The 13,505-nt window shown below is 44.6% G+C and overlaps 1 protein-coding gene across 4 annotated transcripts in view; it reads right to left on the bottom strand.

The window, feature by feature from the left end:
• Frmpd1 (FERM and PDZ domain containing 1) overlaps positions 1 to 13,505 on the bottom strand; it is a 108,320-nt gene that overhangs the window by 60,087 nt on the left and 34,728 nt on the right. For 3 of the 4 annotated variants that reach the window (XM_029533334.1, XM_021222267.2, XM_029533335.1), the window contains exon 2: positions 3,040 to 3,144. In XM_029533334.1, the coding sequence (XP_029389194.1) occupies positions 3,040 to 3,140 (101 nt within the window). In that variant the 5' untranslated portion in view covers positions 3,141 to 3,144. The remainder of the gene's footprint in view (positions 1 to 3,039; positions 3,145 to 13,505) is intronic. The other variant, XM_029533336.1, reaches the window with a different exon arrangement.

The raw sequence follows: 13,505 nt of genomic DNA, 5'->3' as shown, positions 1-13,505 counted from the left end.
GGGAGGGGAGGGGAGGGGAGGGGAGGGGAGGAGAGACAGACAGAGAAACAGAGAGAGACAGAGAGCTCTGAGCACCACCCTTCTCTGCCTGAGGAAGCAACATGAATGGCTACTTCAAATCCCTGCTGGCCCCATCTCTTCCACATAACGGACTGTGCCTGAACTGTGAACTAAAATAACCTTTTTGGTTTTTCCCTTGAGGTGTTTGTCGGGGTATTTTTTATCGTAGCAACGAACCCAGAACTAAGTAAGGGGCACATGCCTGTAATTCCAGCTCCCAAGAGTCAGACTTAGAAAGGTGAGGAATTTAAGGCCATCTGAAGCAACAGGAGCCCAAGTGAGCTCAAGTGAGCACAAGGCTATGGGCCCTGTCTGAAAAGACAAGCAACCAAAATTAATGAACAAAATTAAAAAGTAAATGAACAGGAAAGACAACTTCACACTTACCATGAAGGCCACTATTAAAAAGATGACTAACAACAAGTCTTGGCAAAGAACGGAAACCCTCACACTACACTGGTAGAAATGCAGACAGTAGAGTAGACATGCAGACAGTAGGGTAGACATGCAGACAATAGGGTAGACATGCAGACAGTAGGGTAGACATGCAGACAGTAGGGTAGAAATGCAGACAGTAGGGTAGAAATGCAAACATGAGAATCACTTTAGACGGTTTAGCAGTCCTTCCAAAGATTAAACCTCATGACCTGGCCACTACCCTCCAAAATGCTTTCTGCAAATGTTCACATAATTCATAATAGTCACTAAATGAAGGCCACCCAAATGTTTATATCATGCAGTTTCAGCTGATGAGTAGACAAAATACTCAACAGTGGGAGATTATTTGGAGGTGAAAGGGTAGGACATACCGATTCATGCTATCATGCTAAGGATTTGAATGGTTAAGTGGAAGGCGCCATGCACAGGGCTCCACAAATGAGTGGCTCCATTTATGAGAACTATCTGAAGGGCATTTCTATGGAGGCAGAAAGCAGCTGGGACTAGTTGGGGGGAGGAGGGGTCCTTGTTAGAGTACTGCCAGCATTCCAGAATGGAGTTATGGTGACAGTCACACAATCCTGGGTCTATGCAAATATATGCTAAAAGTTACTGAACTGTCTGCTTTGAATGGTAGAGTTTCATGGTAGGTGATGAAGAGGGATTTGGGGACAGAACTTTCTAGAGGTTGGTTGCCTTTCATGTACACTTATGAAAGAAGTAGGAGGTCGTGGGCTCCAAATGAAAGATGCAGGCAACGCCAAGTTAAACGGGTGTCTCTTCTGCAGGTATTGTCAGTCTTACTGCACAGAAGGAGTGAACAAGGTAGGCGGGAAGGACGGTGTCGCTACTGCAGTGATGCAACATCATGACCCAAAGGGGAGGAAAGGGTTTATTTGACTTATGCTTTCATACACTGTTCTTATAGAACCTGGGACCACCAGCCCAGCCCAAGCCGGAACCCACATACCACCCGCAACGGGCTGGGCCCTCCTCCATCAATCACTAATCTAAAAAGTGCCCTACAGGCTTTCCCACAGCCCCATCCTATGGAGGTGGCTTCTTAACTAAGGTTCCTTCCTCTCTGATGACTTTAGCTTGTGTCACATTGACATAAAGCTAGCCAGTACAGAGTGGGATACACAGCAAGCCTGTATCTCACCACCGAACCTGTGGAGTGGAATCCCACAGGGTTGGGATCACAACTGTCTCATTCCTGAATCAAGCACTCTCTGGCTACCTGCAATGCTCCTGTGAGTCAGCTACCTCTAGGCTAGCAATTTGGCTGGTCTCACAGGATGCTGAGCCAGAAGGAATTCCACACCAGGTGGAACACAATATCCACGGTGCACTTTATTCTCTGCGGGCCACGGAGATGTTGACTCTCATTGAGGACTGGGTGCTTCTTCACAGAAGTTCCAGTGCTTCAGCCAAGCTCCTGGGCTGGGGTTAAGAACATGTGCTACCACGCTTTTTTTTTTTTTTTTTTTTGGTTTTTTGAGACAAGGTTTCTCTGTATAGCCCTGGCTGTCCTGGAACTCACTTTGTAGACCAGGCTGGCCTCAAATTTAGAAATCCACCTGCCTCTGCCCCCCAAGTGCTGGGATTAAAGGTGTGTGACCCACTGCCTGGCTAGCTTTTTTTTTTTTTTTAAATATGACTCTAGTTCCAAGGGATCTGACCAGGCTCCTTTCTGGCCTCTGAGGGCATTACAAGCGTGTGATACAGGCACATATAGAGGTAAAACGCCCACACATTTACAAAATGGAGGCTATCAAAGTCTTTGAATAGGGGAGAGAGTGGTCTTAAACGAGTCATTCTGAAGTCCCTCTCTGAGCCTCGTGTTTTGTCTGTAAAATGGGGCTGATTCTACCGGTCTTCTCACACCCCTATAGTGGGGCTCAGAGAATCCGAACTCAGGCAGAACAGCTCAGAGCAAGTTTGCCAGTTGGCAGCAGAACAGCTGTCCTGGCTCCGCCAGGGGGATGCGTGCGTCTCTGTAACACCTGACTCCTGCCACTTCAGCTCTGTGGCAGGATCAGATCGGAAAATCCCAGGCGAAAACAAAGGCTTTGAAATTTTATTTTAAAGTTGTCTTGTAGCAGCCACATTAGATCTGTATTTGATATCATCTTTGTTTAGAAAGAAACAGGGACTATGGGAAAGAAGCAGGTCCAGGAAACAAGGACGTAGAAAGAATATAAACTGACATTACGTGCCCAGAAAGTGCATATTGACATGTGTGTCAGACATGTGTAAGCATGGGGATGTCTATGTGAATGGGTGTGTGAGTGTGTGTGTGTGTGTGTGTGTGGTGTATGAGTGTGGGTTTGGGGTGAGTGTGACTGTGTATGTGTTGGGGAGAGGGTCTAAGAAAAGACATTACACTCAGTCTGCTGGCAGAGTCATCTCTTTGCATATGGCAGCCGACCAAAGCCGCCAGGGACAGGAAGTCCCAGGTCCTTCCAGGATAGACACTTCCTCCCACAGGGACACCAAACCCCTACCGATAGGACCCCCATGTTAGCTCAGAAGCCTTACCGGGCTGAGCTGTCCCGGGAGCGCCGAAGCCACCTTGCCACCATCTGTTCTATTCTGTGTGCTTTCCGAGTCTGGGATAAGCTGCCGTCCAGCTCTTCCATCTACCTGAGAGGAATGAAGGAAAGAAGAATGCTCTTAGGAGAAGAACCCGAGCCTGTAATGAGGACTCTGCCGTATCCACGCCTGCTCATCCGAAGACCCACCGAGCAAATAACTAGTTCCCTTCCTGGCTGAGCTCTTCACACTCCACAGAACAAACACTTCAGCATCGCTTGCCTGAAGAGTCCAGGCTTGTGGTAAACAGAATGCTTCTGTGTCTCACACAGAAGGCTGAGGGAATTTACAGTTGCCACCAGGACCTGCTAGCATGTGCCGGCACTTTTGTCTGGAATTTTTTTTTTTGCTTGTTTTTGTTACTTTGAGATAAGGTTTTGCTATGTACCCAAGCTGGTCTTGAACTCACAAACCTCCTGCCTTGACCTCCAAGTGCTGGATTTACAAGTATGCGCCATCACACCTGACATGAATTCCTTTTTTTTTTTTAAACATTTATTTGTTTCATCATATCTATAGGAGTATTTTGTGTTCCGGTGTGTACTCAATACATGTGAAGACTGTTAGATTCACTGGACTGGAGTTAGAGAAGCTTGTGAGCTGCCATGTGGGTGTTGGGAATCAGACCCAGGTCTTCTGGAGGAGCAGCAGTGTTTCCCTGAGTCACCTCTCTGCCAGCCCCTCATTAACGGGACTTGATGGAACAATCCTGCAATCCCAGGAATCAGGAGGTGGAGGCAGGGGGATCAGAAGCAGAAGGCTGTCTTCAACTATATGGCAAGTTTCAGGCCAACCTGGGCCCAAGACCCTGTCTTGGAAAAAAATTATGAAGATGGTAATGCTAAGTATTTTTATCATGGTAAAATCAAATACCTATTCAGAGAGTGGTCCCTCCACCCAGATCTCAGCCCATGTTGTTCCCTCTCCTGAGTTCCCCAGATCTCAGCCCATACCATCCTCTCTCCTGAGCTTCTTCACGGCTGTTCGAGGAAATACAAAGCTGCTATAGTCCTTTTTCCTGCAAAGGGTGACACACCACACGCACTGTTCTGTCTTCACCAAGCTTTTTTCTTCTCCTTGAGTACGAACTCTTGCTATCTTTCTATATCAGGACATAGAGTCATTCATCACTCCTTTTGACAAGTGGTTGTTTCACTGTGTGGACTGTACCGTAATCTAAAAGGTAGTCCCCTGCTGATAAACATTTTGGTTATTGCCAGTCTTTTGCTATTATAAACAGTGCTCAGTGGGGTTAATTGCCCGTACATCATTTCTGCATGTTTGTAGTTATATATCTGGATAAGAGTCCCTATTGATAGGTCAAAGGTCACATGCACTTGTGCTTTGATAAATATTGCCAGGTCACCAAGAAAAGAGGTATATGCTTGACGATTAATGCTTCATAAATCAATGTGTATCGACATTTCTATTGTCTAATCTATTTCACTTCTTAAAAACACCGGTCTCAATTCACCAAAGTAATTTCACGATAACCCAATAAATAACTACACAAAGTAAAAGTACAGCAGTGGAAAATAAGTTCGATACAAAGCAAATAAAAATGAATCATAAAAGAGTATGCTATTTAAGCACTAGACAATTGCTCAAGAAAACCTAGACAACAAGGTGAATTATTAAGATTTTTTTTAAAAAAAAGCCATCTGAAATGACCCAAGAAGGGTCAGGAAATCTAAAAAGCCAGTTACCACATAGATTTTTTTTTTTAAAAAAAGAACTCCACTGTCCCTCTCCATTCCCAAAACAGGCATTTCAAAGGTGAGTTTTTACAATCTGTAAGATGAGGTTCATCCTAGTGAATTACTTCAGTCTTGTTTTACAGTAACTTTCTACTTTGAGAACCAAGGATGTAGCACAATCAGTAGAGGGCTGGCCGAGTGCAGGTGCACACACTTGCTCGAGCCTGCCACACGCACACACACACACCACAAACAGAAACCTCTTTAGGAGTAATTTGGGATGTATAAAATGTTGCAAAGATAACAAAGAATTGCCATTTGCCCTGCACTCAGCGTTCTGGAAAATAACATCTTACATAACCTTTAATATTATTTTTTTGCAAAATTAAGACATTAACATCAGCACAACACTAGTAACCAAATTGCAAATTGCAGGCAATATTAAAATCTCATCAGTTTCTCCAATGTTCCTGTTCCATGCCAGGATCCACTGCAGGGCATGTTTTGCATTTAGCCATTTTGATTTTCCCCAATGCTGTTTCTGCTGTTCTCGAGCATAGAGAAGGGAAGTTTCTGCTCAGTAGAGCCAGCATACTACAAGCATGGGTTCTGACAAAGACAGTTCAGTGAGGCGAAAGTGCAGCCTTCCCTGTGACTAATGAGAAATGAGTACTCTTTTTTTTTTTTTTTTGGTTTTTCGAGACAAGGTTTCTCTGTATATCCCTGGCTGTCCTGGAACTCACTTTGTAGACCAGACTGGCCTCGAACTCAGAAATCCGCCTGTCTCTGCCTCCCAAGTGCTGGGATTAAAGGCGTGCACCACCACCACCTGGTGAGAAATGAGTACTCTTAAAAACAATGATCAGCCGGGCAGTGGTGGGACATGCCTTTAATCGCAGCACTTGGGAGGCAGAAGCAGGCGGGTCTCTGTGCGTTCAAGGGCAGCCTGGTCTACAAAGCAAGTTCCAGGACAGCAAGGACTACACAGAGAAATCCTGTCTCAAACAACAACAACAGTGGAACATCTCCCATAGGTGCAGGGAGAGAGGATTGCCAAGGCACATCAAATGAGCACAGGATATCCAAACCAAATGAGCACAGGGTATCCAAACGGAACAGCTGAAAACCTCAAGGCATATCCTTTTTAATAAATGGAGCAAATAACAAACTAACGAAAAAGCTGAACATGGACACAGGCTACCATAAAACCTAAATTCTAGGTTCTGTGAACCTCCACATCCCTGAGACAGTCCCGTGACACACCGGCTGAGACATGATAGTGGGAGTGAACAGACTGGGCACCTGGTCACCACAGCTGCCTTCAACTTTGCCCAGGTGGATATGGTTGCCATCTGTGATCTCTTCGTTGACCTCAACTACGCGTTCCATAGGACAGTCAAGACTGAGAATGGGAAAGCTGTCATCAATGGGAATGTCACTGACCTCCAGGAGTTAGTTTCCCACAACAACAAATGGGGTGATGGTGATGTAAAGTTTACTGGTGTCTTTACTACCTCAGAGAAGGCTGTCCCAGAAGATCACCTTCTCTGCCCCTTCTGCCGAGGCCACACATTTGTGCTGGGTGTGAAGCATCGGAAGTACACCTCACTCAAGACTCAGCAGAGCTGTGTCACCTAACCAACCAGGCAAGGCCATCTCAGACATCGGTGTTGTCAAGGGGCTTGTGACCATAGGCCACAACACCCTGTCCTTAGCCCCTCTGGGAAATGGGCATAATGGCCTTAGGGCTGCACAGATCACCATCCCCATGGACAGCTCGACTAAACTGTGGACAAGGTCACCCTAGATCTGACCAGGAAGCTCAGTGGCACGGCCTTCTATTCTCTTAATCACAGTGAACCTGCCCTGCTCCCTAGAGAAAGCCGCCTAATACAGTGGAATCAAGGAGGTGAAGTGCGCATCAGAAGATGAAAAGTGATGAAGACTGATATCAGCACACCTCTACACACACCTATACACACCTATAGACACCCCTACACTTACTGTAACACACTCCTACACATACCCCTATACCCCTATATCCGTACACACACCCCTATGCACACCCCTACACACTCACACACCATATACCCCTACACACACCCCTACATGACCCCCTACACACACCCTTACACAGACAATTACAAAAAAAATAACAATGAACAAAAGAGAAAGTGACCAAATACCACAGGCCAAGAAACAAAACTAGATGGACCATGTCGAGCAAGAAGTCCAATATTCACATAGGGAAGGTCCTGGAGGCTAGAAACAGCCTGTGGTGTTTGAATGAGAATGGCCTCAGTGGACTCATATTTGAATGCTTGTTCATCAGGGAGTGGCACTACTTGAGAAGAGCTAGGAGGTGTGGCCTGCCTGGAGGAAGTGTGTCACTGCGGTTGGGCTTTGAGGTTTCAGAAGCTCAAGCCAGGCCAGGTTTCTCAGACTCTTCATTCTGCCTGTGAAGATGCAGAACTCTCAGTTACCGCTCCACACCACGTCTGTCTGTGTGCCACAGTGCTTCCCCTCTATGACCACAGTGGGCTAAACCTCTGAAACCGTAAGCCAGCCCCAGCTAAACACTTTCTTTTATAAGAGTTGACTTGTCACGGAGCCTCTACCAAATAAGACACTACCAAATAACTCAATAAAGTTTGTCCCAAAGAACCAAAATTTCCAGATTGTGACTATCTGGAAGGGAACTGACCACGTCTGTGGTCTCAGCTCATGAACAAGCAGAGGCAAGAGGGTCACGGGTTGTAGGCCAGTCTCATCTATACAGTGAGAACCTCTTCCCTACCTCACCCACAAGCCAATCAATCCTGTTCAATGAATGAAAAACAACATCAACGACGACAGGGAACAACACTATATATTCTAGTTTATATTTTACTTCATTTTAGCTTTTGAGAAAGGTTCTCACAATGTGTCCCTGGCTGGTCTGGAACTCACTATGTAGATGAGGCTGACCCCAAACTCAGAGACCCACCTGCCTGTGCCTCCAAGAGCTATGCCAGGCAAAACCCAAAAAAACTAGAAACAGAAAAGAGTTTCTATATATTTTTTAGGAAAAATAGATCAAATATAAAAGTTGAGAATAAAAATAGCATCAGACCTAAAGCTCGCATGTTCCAACGCTTGCTGTCCTTGAAGAGGACCTGAGTTCAGTTTCTAGTGTGCACAAAGGGAGGCTCACAACCACTTGTAACTCCAGCTCCAAGAATCCCAATACCCTCCTCTGGCCTCCAAGGGCACCTGCACACATGTGCTCACACATACAAAGTAAAGCATAGCTCACAATTTAGTCAGCCCTGGATAATATTTATATCTTTAAAATAAACACTGAAGTGATTTCCCAAGATTAAAATACGACACAGGAAGATGTACTGAAGGAAACTTGGAGTATATAAGAGTTAATCCACATTTACCATGACGGTTAGTAACCACAACTAATAAGTTATGTAGTGGCAATAAAAGACTATCTCTCATGGGCTGACATTATGGCTCAGTGGGTATAGGAATGGCCTGGCATGCAGTGCCCGAGTTTCACCTCCAGCACCACATAACTGAGCGAGGAGGTCACAACTGTAACCCTAACTCTCAGGAGGATAGGGCAGCTATTCTCAGTCACGTAGAGGGTTTGAGGCCTTGACTAGACTGTCTCAAACAGGAAAACTAGGTTCAGAAATAATGTAGGAAAACATCAGAAGAAACAAGAAGAGTTGAAGGAGTGAATTTCTAGGGAATGGGGGATGCCCATGTCTCCTAGACGGTTTTATTTTTAAATTTAAAACTAATTTTACTCATTTTTTAAAGGCTGGAATAATATGGGCTTAGAGTAAAGCAGTAGACAGTACGATGAAAGTAAAAATCATCTAATATTTCTACTCTCCAATGTTAGTTTTATTTATCATCCTTTTTTATTTTTACACATGTACCTATTTGTTAAACTAAAATGAGGTTTTATTCATTTCCCCCTTACAGGTCCATGAACATCATTGTATATCATTTACAAGGGTTTATGCCTTCAGTTCAAATGGGTTTGTGTGGAGCGCCGGCCTCACATAGCCGTTACAGGTTTGTAGTATACTCTCTCTGACTGCAGTTTAGTCAGTAAATCTATCATTATACCAGTGGTGGTTTGAATCCGTATGGCCCCACAGACTCATTTGTTTGAATGCATGGCCCATAGGAAGTGGCATTATTGGAGGTGTGGTCTTGTCAGAGCGGGTGTGGCCTTATTGAAGGAATGTGTTGCTGTCGGGGTTGGCTTTGAGATCTTCTATGCCCAAGCTACATCCAGTGTAATACACAGTCTCCTTCTGCAGCCCGTGGATGGAGATGTAGAACTCTTAGCTCCCTCTACATGATGATAATGGACTAGACCTCTGAAACTGTAAGCCAGTCCCAATTAAATGGTGCCTCTTCACAGCAATAAAACTCTAAGGCTCATTTGTGCTGTTTCCAATTTCCACTTTTACAAAATCTTTGCAGAACTATGGAGATGGGTCTTTTGGTTAACATGCTTGCCATAAAAGCCTTGAGCTGAGTACTCACATAAAGGGCTGAGTGTAGAGGCAGGCAGAGACAGGAGAATCCATGGACTCGCTGGCTGACCTGCCAGCCTACATGTTAGTGAGCTCCAAGTTCAGTGAGAAACCTTGTCTCAAAAAATAATGTGGAGAAAGAAAGTATAACATAAATATTGACTTCAGCCCTCTGCATGCATAATCATGTACATATGTGTATACACATACAGAGAGAGAGAGAGACAAGAAACAAAGAGAAACAGAGAGAGGCAGAGAGACAGCTTTGCAAAGAAAATCCTATCCATAACAAATGATCACTCATAAGATATTTTTCTTAAGATAAATTCATTGCAGTGAAATTCTTTAAGCATACTCTTTTAAAAAGATTTATTTATTTACTGTATGTATCTGAGTACACTGTAGCTGTACAGATGGTTGTGAGCCATCATGTGGTTGCTGGGAATTGAACTAAAGACCTTTGCTGGTTCTGGCCCCACTTACTCTGGCCCAAAGATTTATTTATTGCTATATGTAAGTACACTGTAGCTGTCTTCAGACACACCAGAAGAGGGTGTCAGATCTCATTATAGATGGTTGTGAGCCACCATGTGGTTGCTGGGATTTGAACTCAGGACCTTCAGAAGAACAATCAGTGCTCTTAACTGCTGAGCCATTTCTCCAGCCCAAGCATACACTCTTATGTTTGGTTGTTGTTTTGAGACAACATCTCTTTATATAGCTCTGGTTGTCCTGGAACTATGTACATAGGACTGGCCTCTGCCTGCCCCCACCCCCACGCCCCAGTGCTGGGATTGAAGGCATGTGTTATCACACCCTGTTAGCATAAGCTCATTAGAAAAAAAAATCTGATGTTTATGTTGCTTCCAAGAAAACACCAATACACACTCCTTGTCAGAAAGGGCTTTAGAAACAATTTTTAAAAATGTCAACATGGTGAAAACAGCACCTAATTCTTAAATATTTATATTCTTGGGGGCTAGACAGATGGCTCAGTTGCTAAGAGCACTGGCTGCTCCTCCTAAGGATGTAGGGTTGGTTCTCGTACCCACATGGCATCTTAGAACTTTCTCTATCTCCAGTTCCAGGGGGTCTGACACCCTCTACTGGCCTCTGCAAGCACTGCACACATGTAGTGCATAGATATACATGCAGGCAAAACATATCCATATACACAAAATAAAAATAAACAACTAGAACATCTTAAATGAAGGTAAAAAGTAAATAGTCACACTCTCACAAACACTCGACTTGTCACTTAAGAACATGTCCTAATGCAATGGAAAAAATTATGCCTGGCTATTGGCTCAGATGTATCTGGAAAAAAATAAATAAAACACGCGAAAACATCACCCCAACACATTAAAATAACCTAAAATATCCATCCCACATCAAGCACTACCTCAGAGGCCCAAATGAATAACATTTGTTAGCAATATGTTAATTCCCACCTAGGTTTATAGAAATCCATATTTTATATATTAAAATATGTTCTCCACAAAGTAGAACCATGTACACCTGCACTCCATTTTTTTTTTTTTATCTGCACTCTTTTTGGGTTTTTTGTTGTTGTTGTTGAGACAGGGTTTCTCTGTACAGCCCTGGCTGTCCTGGAACTCCTTTTGACCCTGGCTGGCCTCAAACCCAGAAATCTGCCTGCCTCTGCCTCCCAAGTGCTGGGATTAAAGCAGGTGCCACCACCGCCCAGCTGCACTCTGAAGCTTCATGGGCATCTTCCCCTGTACAGGCTCAGTGCAGTGTAACTTAAGTGACTTCATGATTAGCTTATCTGACCGTTTCTCCTGGGCCCTGCTTGCTCACCTTTGTTTACGCACAGTTACTTTGTTGCTGTTTCTGCTCCCTCTCCCCCAACCCCCCCCTGGTTTTTTTTTTTTTTTTTTTTTTTTTTTTTTTTTTTTTTTTTTTTTTACTGGAATGTCTGTCTGCCTTCCTTCCTTTCAGGTACTCTTTTATTATAAAGGTTATTTAATGTTCCCCTGCCACAGACACAAAAATCACACTGGATTTCTGTGACACTTACAATAGAAGAAAAGGAATGAAGTCTTAGACTTCCGAAGATGCAGAGGCAGCAAAGCAAATGTGCAGTCAAGTCCCCGGGATATTGTTTCCAAAGGCAATAGCCTGTGAGTTCGTCTAGGGGATCAAGTTAGCAGGCAAGTTATAGGCTATGGATATAACTGGGTCTGTCTTTTTTTGGGGGGGGAGGGGGAGATCACATTTTCAAGGATGGGTAAGGAGGCTTAAAATCAAGCCATGTGGGGGACAGGGATTGGGGTGGCTGACTCTGTTGCCTGTGTGTGGATTACACTCGTCTAACTAGGCAGCCCTGTCTGGCCTTAGTGGGAAAGGATGTGCCTAGTCCTGCAGAGACTTGATGTGCTGAGGGCAGGGGTGGGGTGGGGTAGTTACCTAGGGGGTCAGCTCCAACCTCTCAGAGGAGAAGGGGACTGTGTGAGGGGTGACTGGGAAGGGGGGCGGCAGTAAGGATGTAAAGTGAGTTGCAAAAAAAAAAAAAAAAAAAAATCAAGCTACATGACTAACTCCCAGAGAATCAGAGAAAGCTGGGCTAGGATAAACGCCTAATACAGGCAAGACGCTGGATTCCATTCCCAACACGGGAAGAGGGCAGGGAATGCAGTCTGAAAATGCTTATTAGACGAACGTGGAGGTGGCCTGTATCGTCACTGTCCACAAATCACCAAAAGGCTACTATCCAGACAGTATACATTTCCCATGACTGAAGGATGGGGAGCCAGGATTAACAGAGAAACAACACGGGGGGAGGGGGCGGGGGAGACCGGTTCACACTGTGAAGAGCTTTATAGCACTCCAAGGATGGAATAGGTTTTCTTAAAAATTAATATTCTGGTCCATGAAAGAACTTAAGGAGAAGCTGTGTAATTGTATGACTGTAAAAGGGATTCTGTAATGGAGTGGAGAAAAACTTCCAAGAACAGGGTCAGAAGGCTTCTGCAATTCCTTCCGGCCATGCAGTTGGAGCCTCCATTAGATCTAGGAGCTAGGAGACCTGATACTTGTTGCCTTCTGTCTTAGATTTAATTCCTACACCCCGAGAAGCTGAAAGTTCTGAAGAAACCAGGCAGCACAGACGTGAAATCTCTCACCTGGTTCTAGTCTCTGAAGACTGCAGAATTTTCTGAACGCTCCCATATACATACCCACAAGAGCTGAAGACCAGCAAGCTTTCACTTCCCCTTGAATGTCATCCAACTGCAGCAGTTACTCACAAAGACTGTTAAACTGCTGCCAGATACAGTTTAGCTAACTGATTTCTATAAATGTATATGACTCTAATTAAAATAATTAATTTGCATTATATATCTGAACTGTGGGTAAGCCCATGCCTTCATCTAGGGATCTCCAAAGACCAGACATATGGCTACATCAACGGAGCCATTAAAAGTGCCCCGACTCAGCAGGGTCCAAGCAGGTCCATTTAAAGTCAAGAGAATGACCTGCTAATGGCTTTAATATCTGCCTGTGATGCTGGGCTAATGGAACAAAGGAAGGTGCAGATAATCTTCAAGCATTTAGAATCTCTGCTACAATCCCAGTGCCAAGAGTCATCTATCCTCTAATGGTTCTATCCTTCGCTCTTGGCCCTGACTCCTTGCTAGAAAGTGCCTTTGCCTACAGCTAAATGCCACACCTCTCTAGCTTTGTCCTCCTGCAGTAGTACTGCCCTTTGACACATCCTCTCTCCACACACACATCCATCCCTCTTCTATATATAGCCTTCTGGATCCAAACCTAGACATCTTGTCTTTGGGTCTCCCAAGCCCCAGGCTGAGCATATCCTTAGTGCCTCCCGAAGATCTTTGCAGCCCAGGGTTGCTTTAGATCAGTCCTTTCTGGCTACAACCCATTCGTGAACATACACCCTTTAAATGCCCAAATTCCCAAACAGAACCCATTCCTGGCTATATGGAATACTCTTCCAAAATATTTTCCAAATGGACGGGGGGAAGAGGGAGCAAAGAGAGAGAAACTGAAAGGCAAGACCGCTTCTGTGACATACTTTAAAACTGGACAGCAATTCAAGCGGGCTGCCAGAGGAGGAGAAGGGTGCTCAGCTTGCAAACAATGGGGATTAGAAGAGAGAGAGAGAGAGAGAGAGAGAGAGAGAGAG

Source organism: Mus pahari, chromosome 22 (genome assembly GCF_900095145.1).
Source record: "Mus pahari chromosome 22, PAHARI_EIJ_v1.1, whole genome shotgun sequence".
Taxonomy (NCBI): domain Eukaryota; kingdom Metazoa; phylum Chordata; class Mammalia; order Rodentia; family Muridae; genus Mus; species Mus pahari.
Note: the sequence above shows the minus strand (reverse complement) of the source record. Positions and strands in the feature narration are given on the sequence as shown.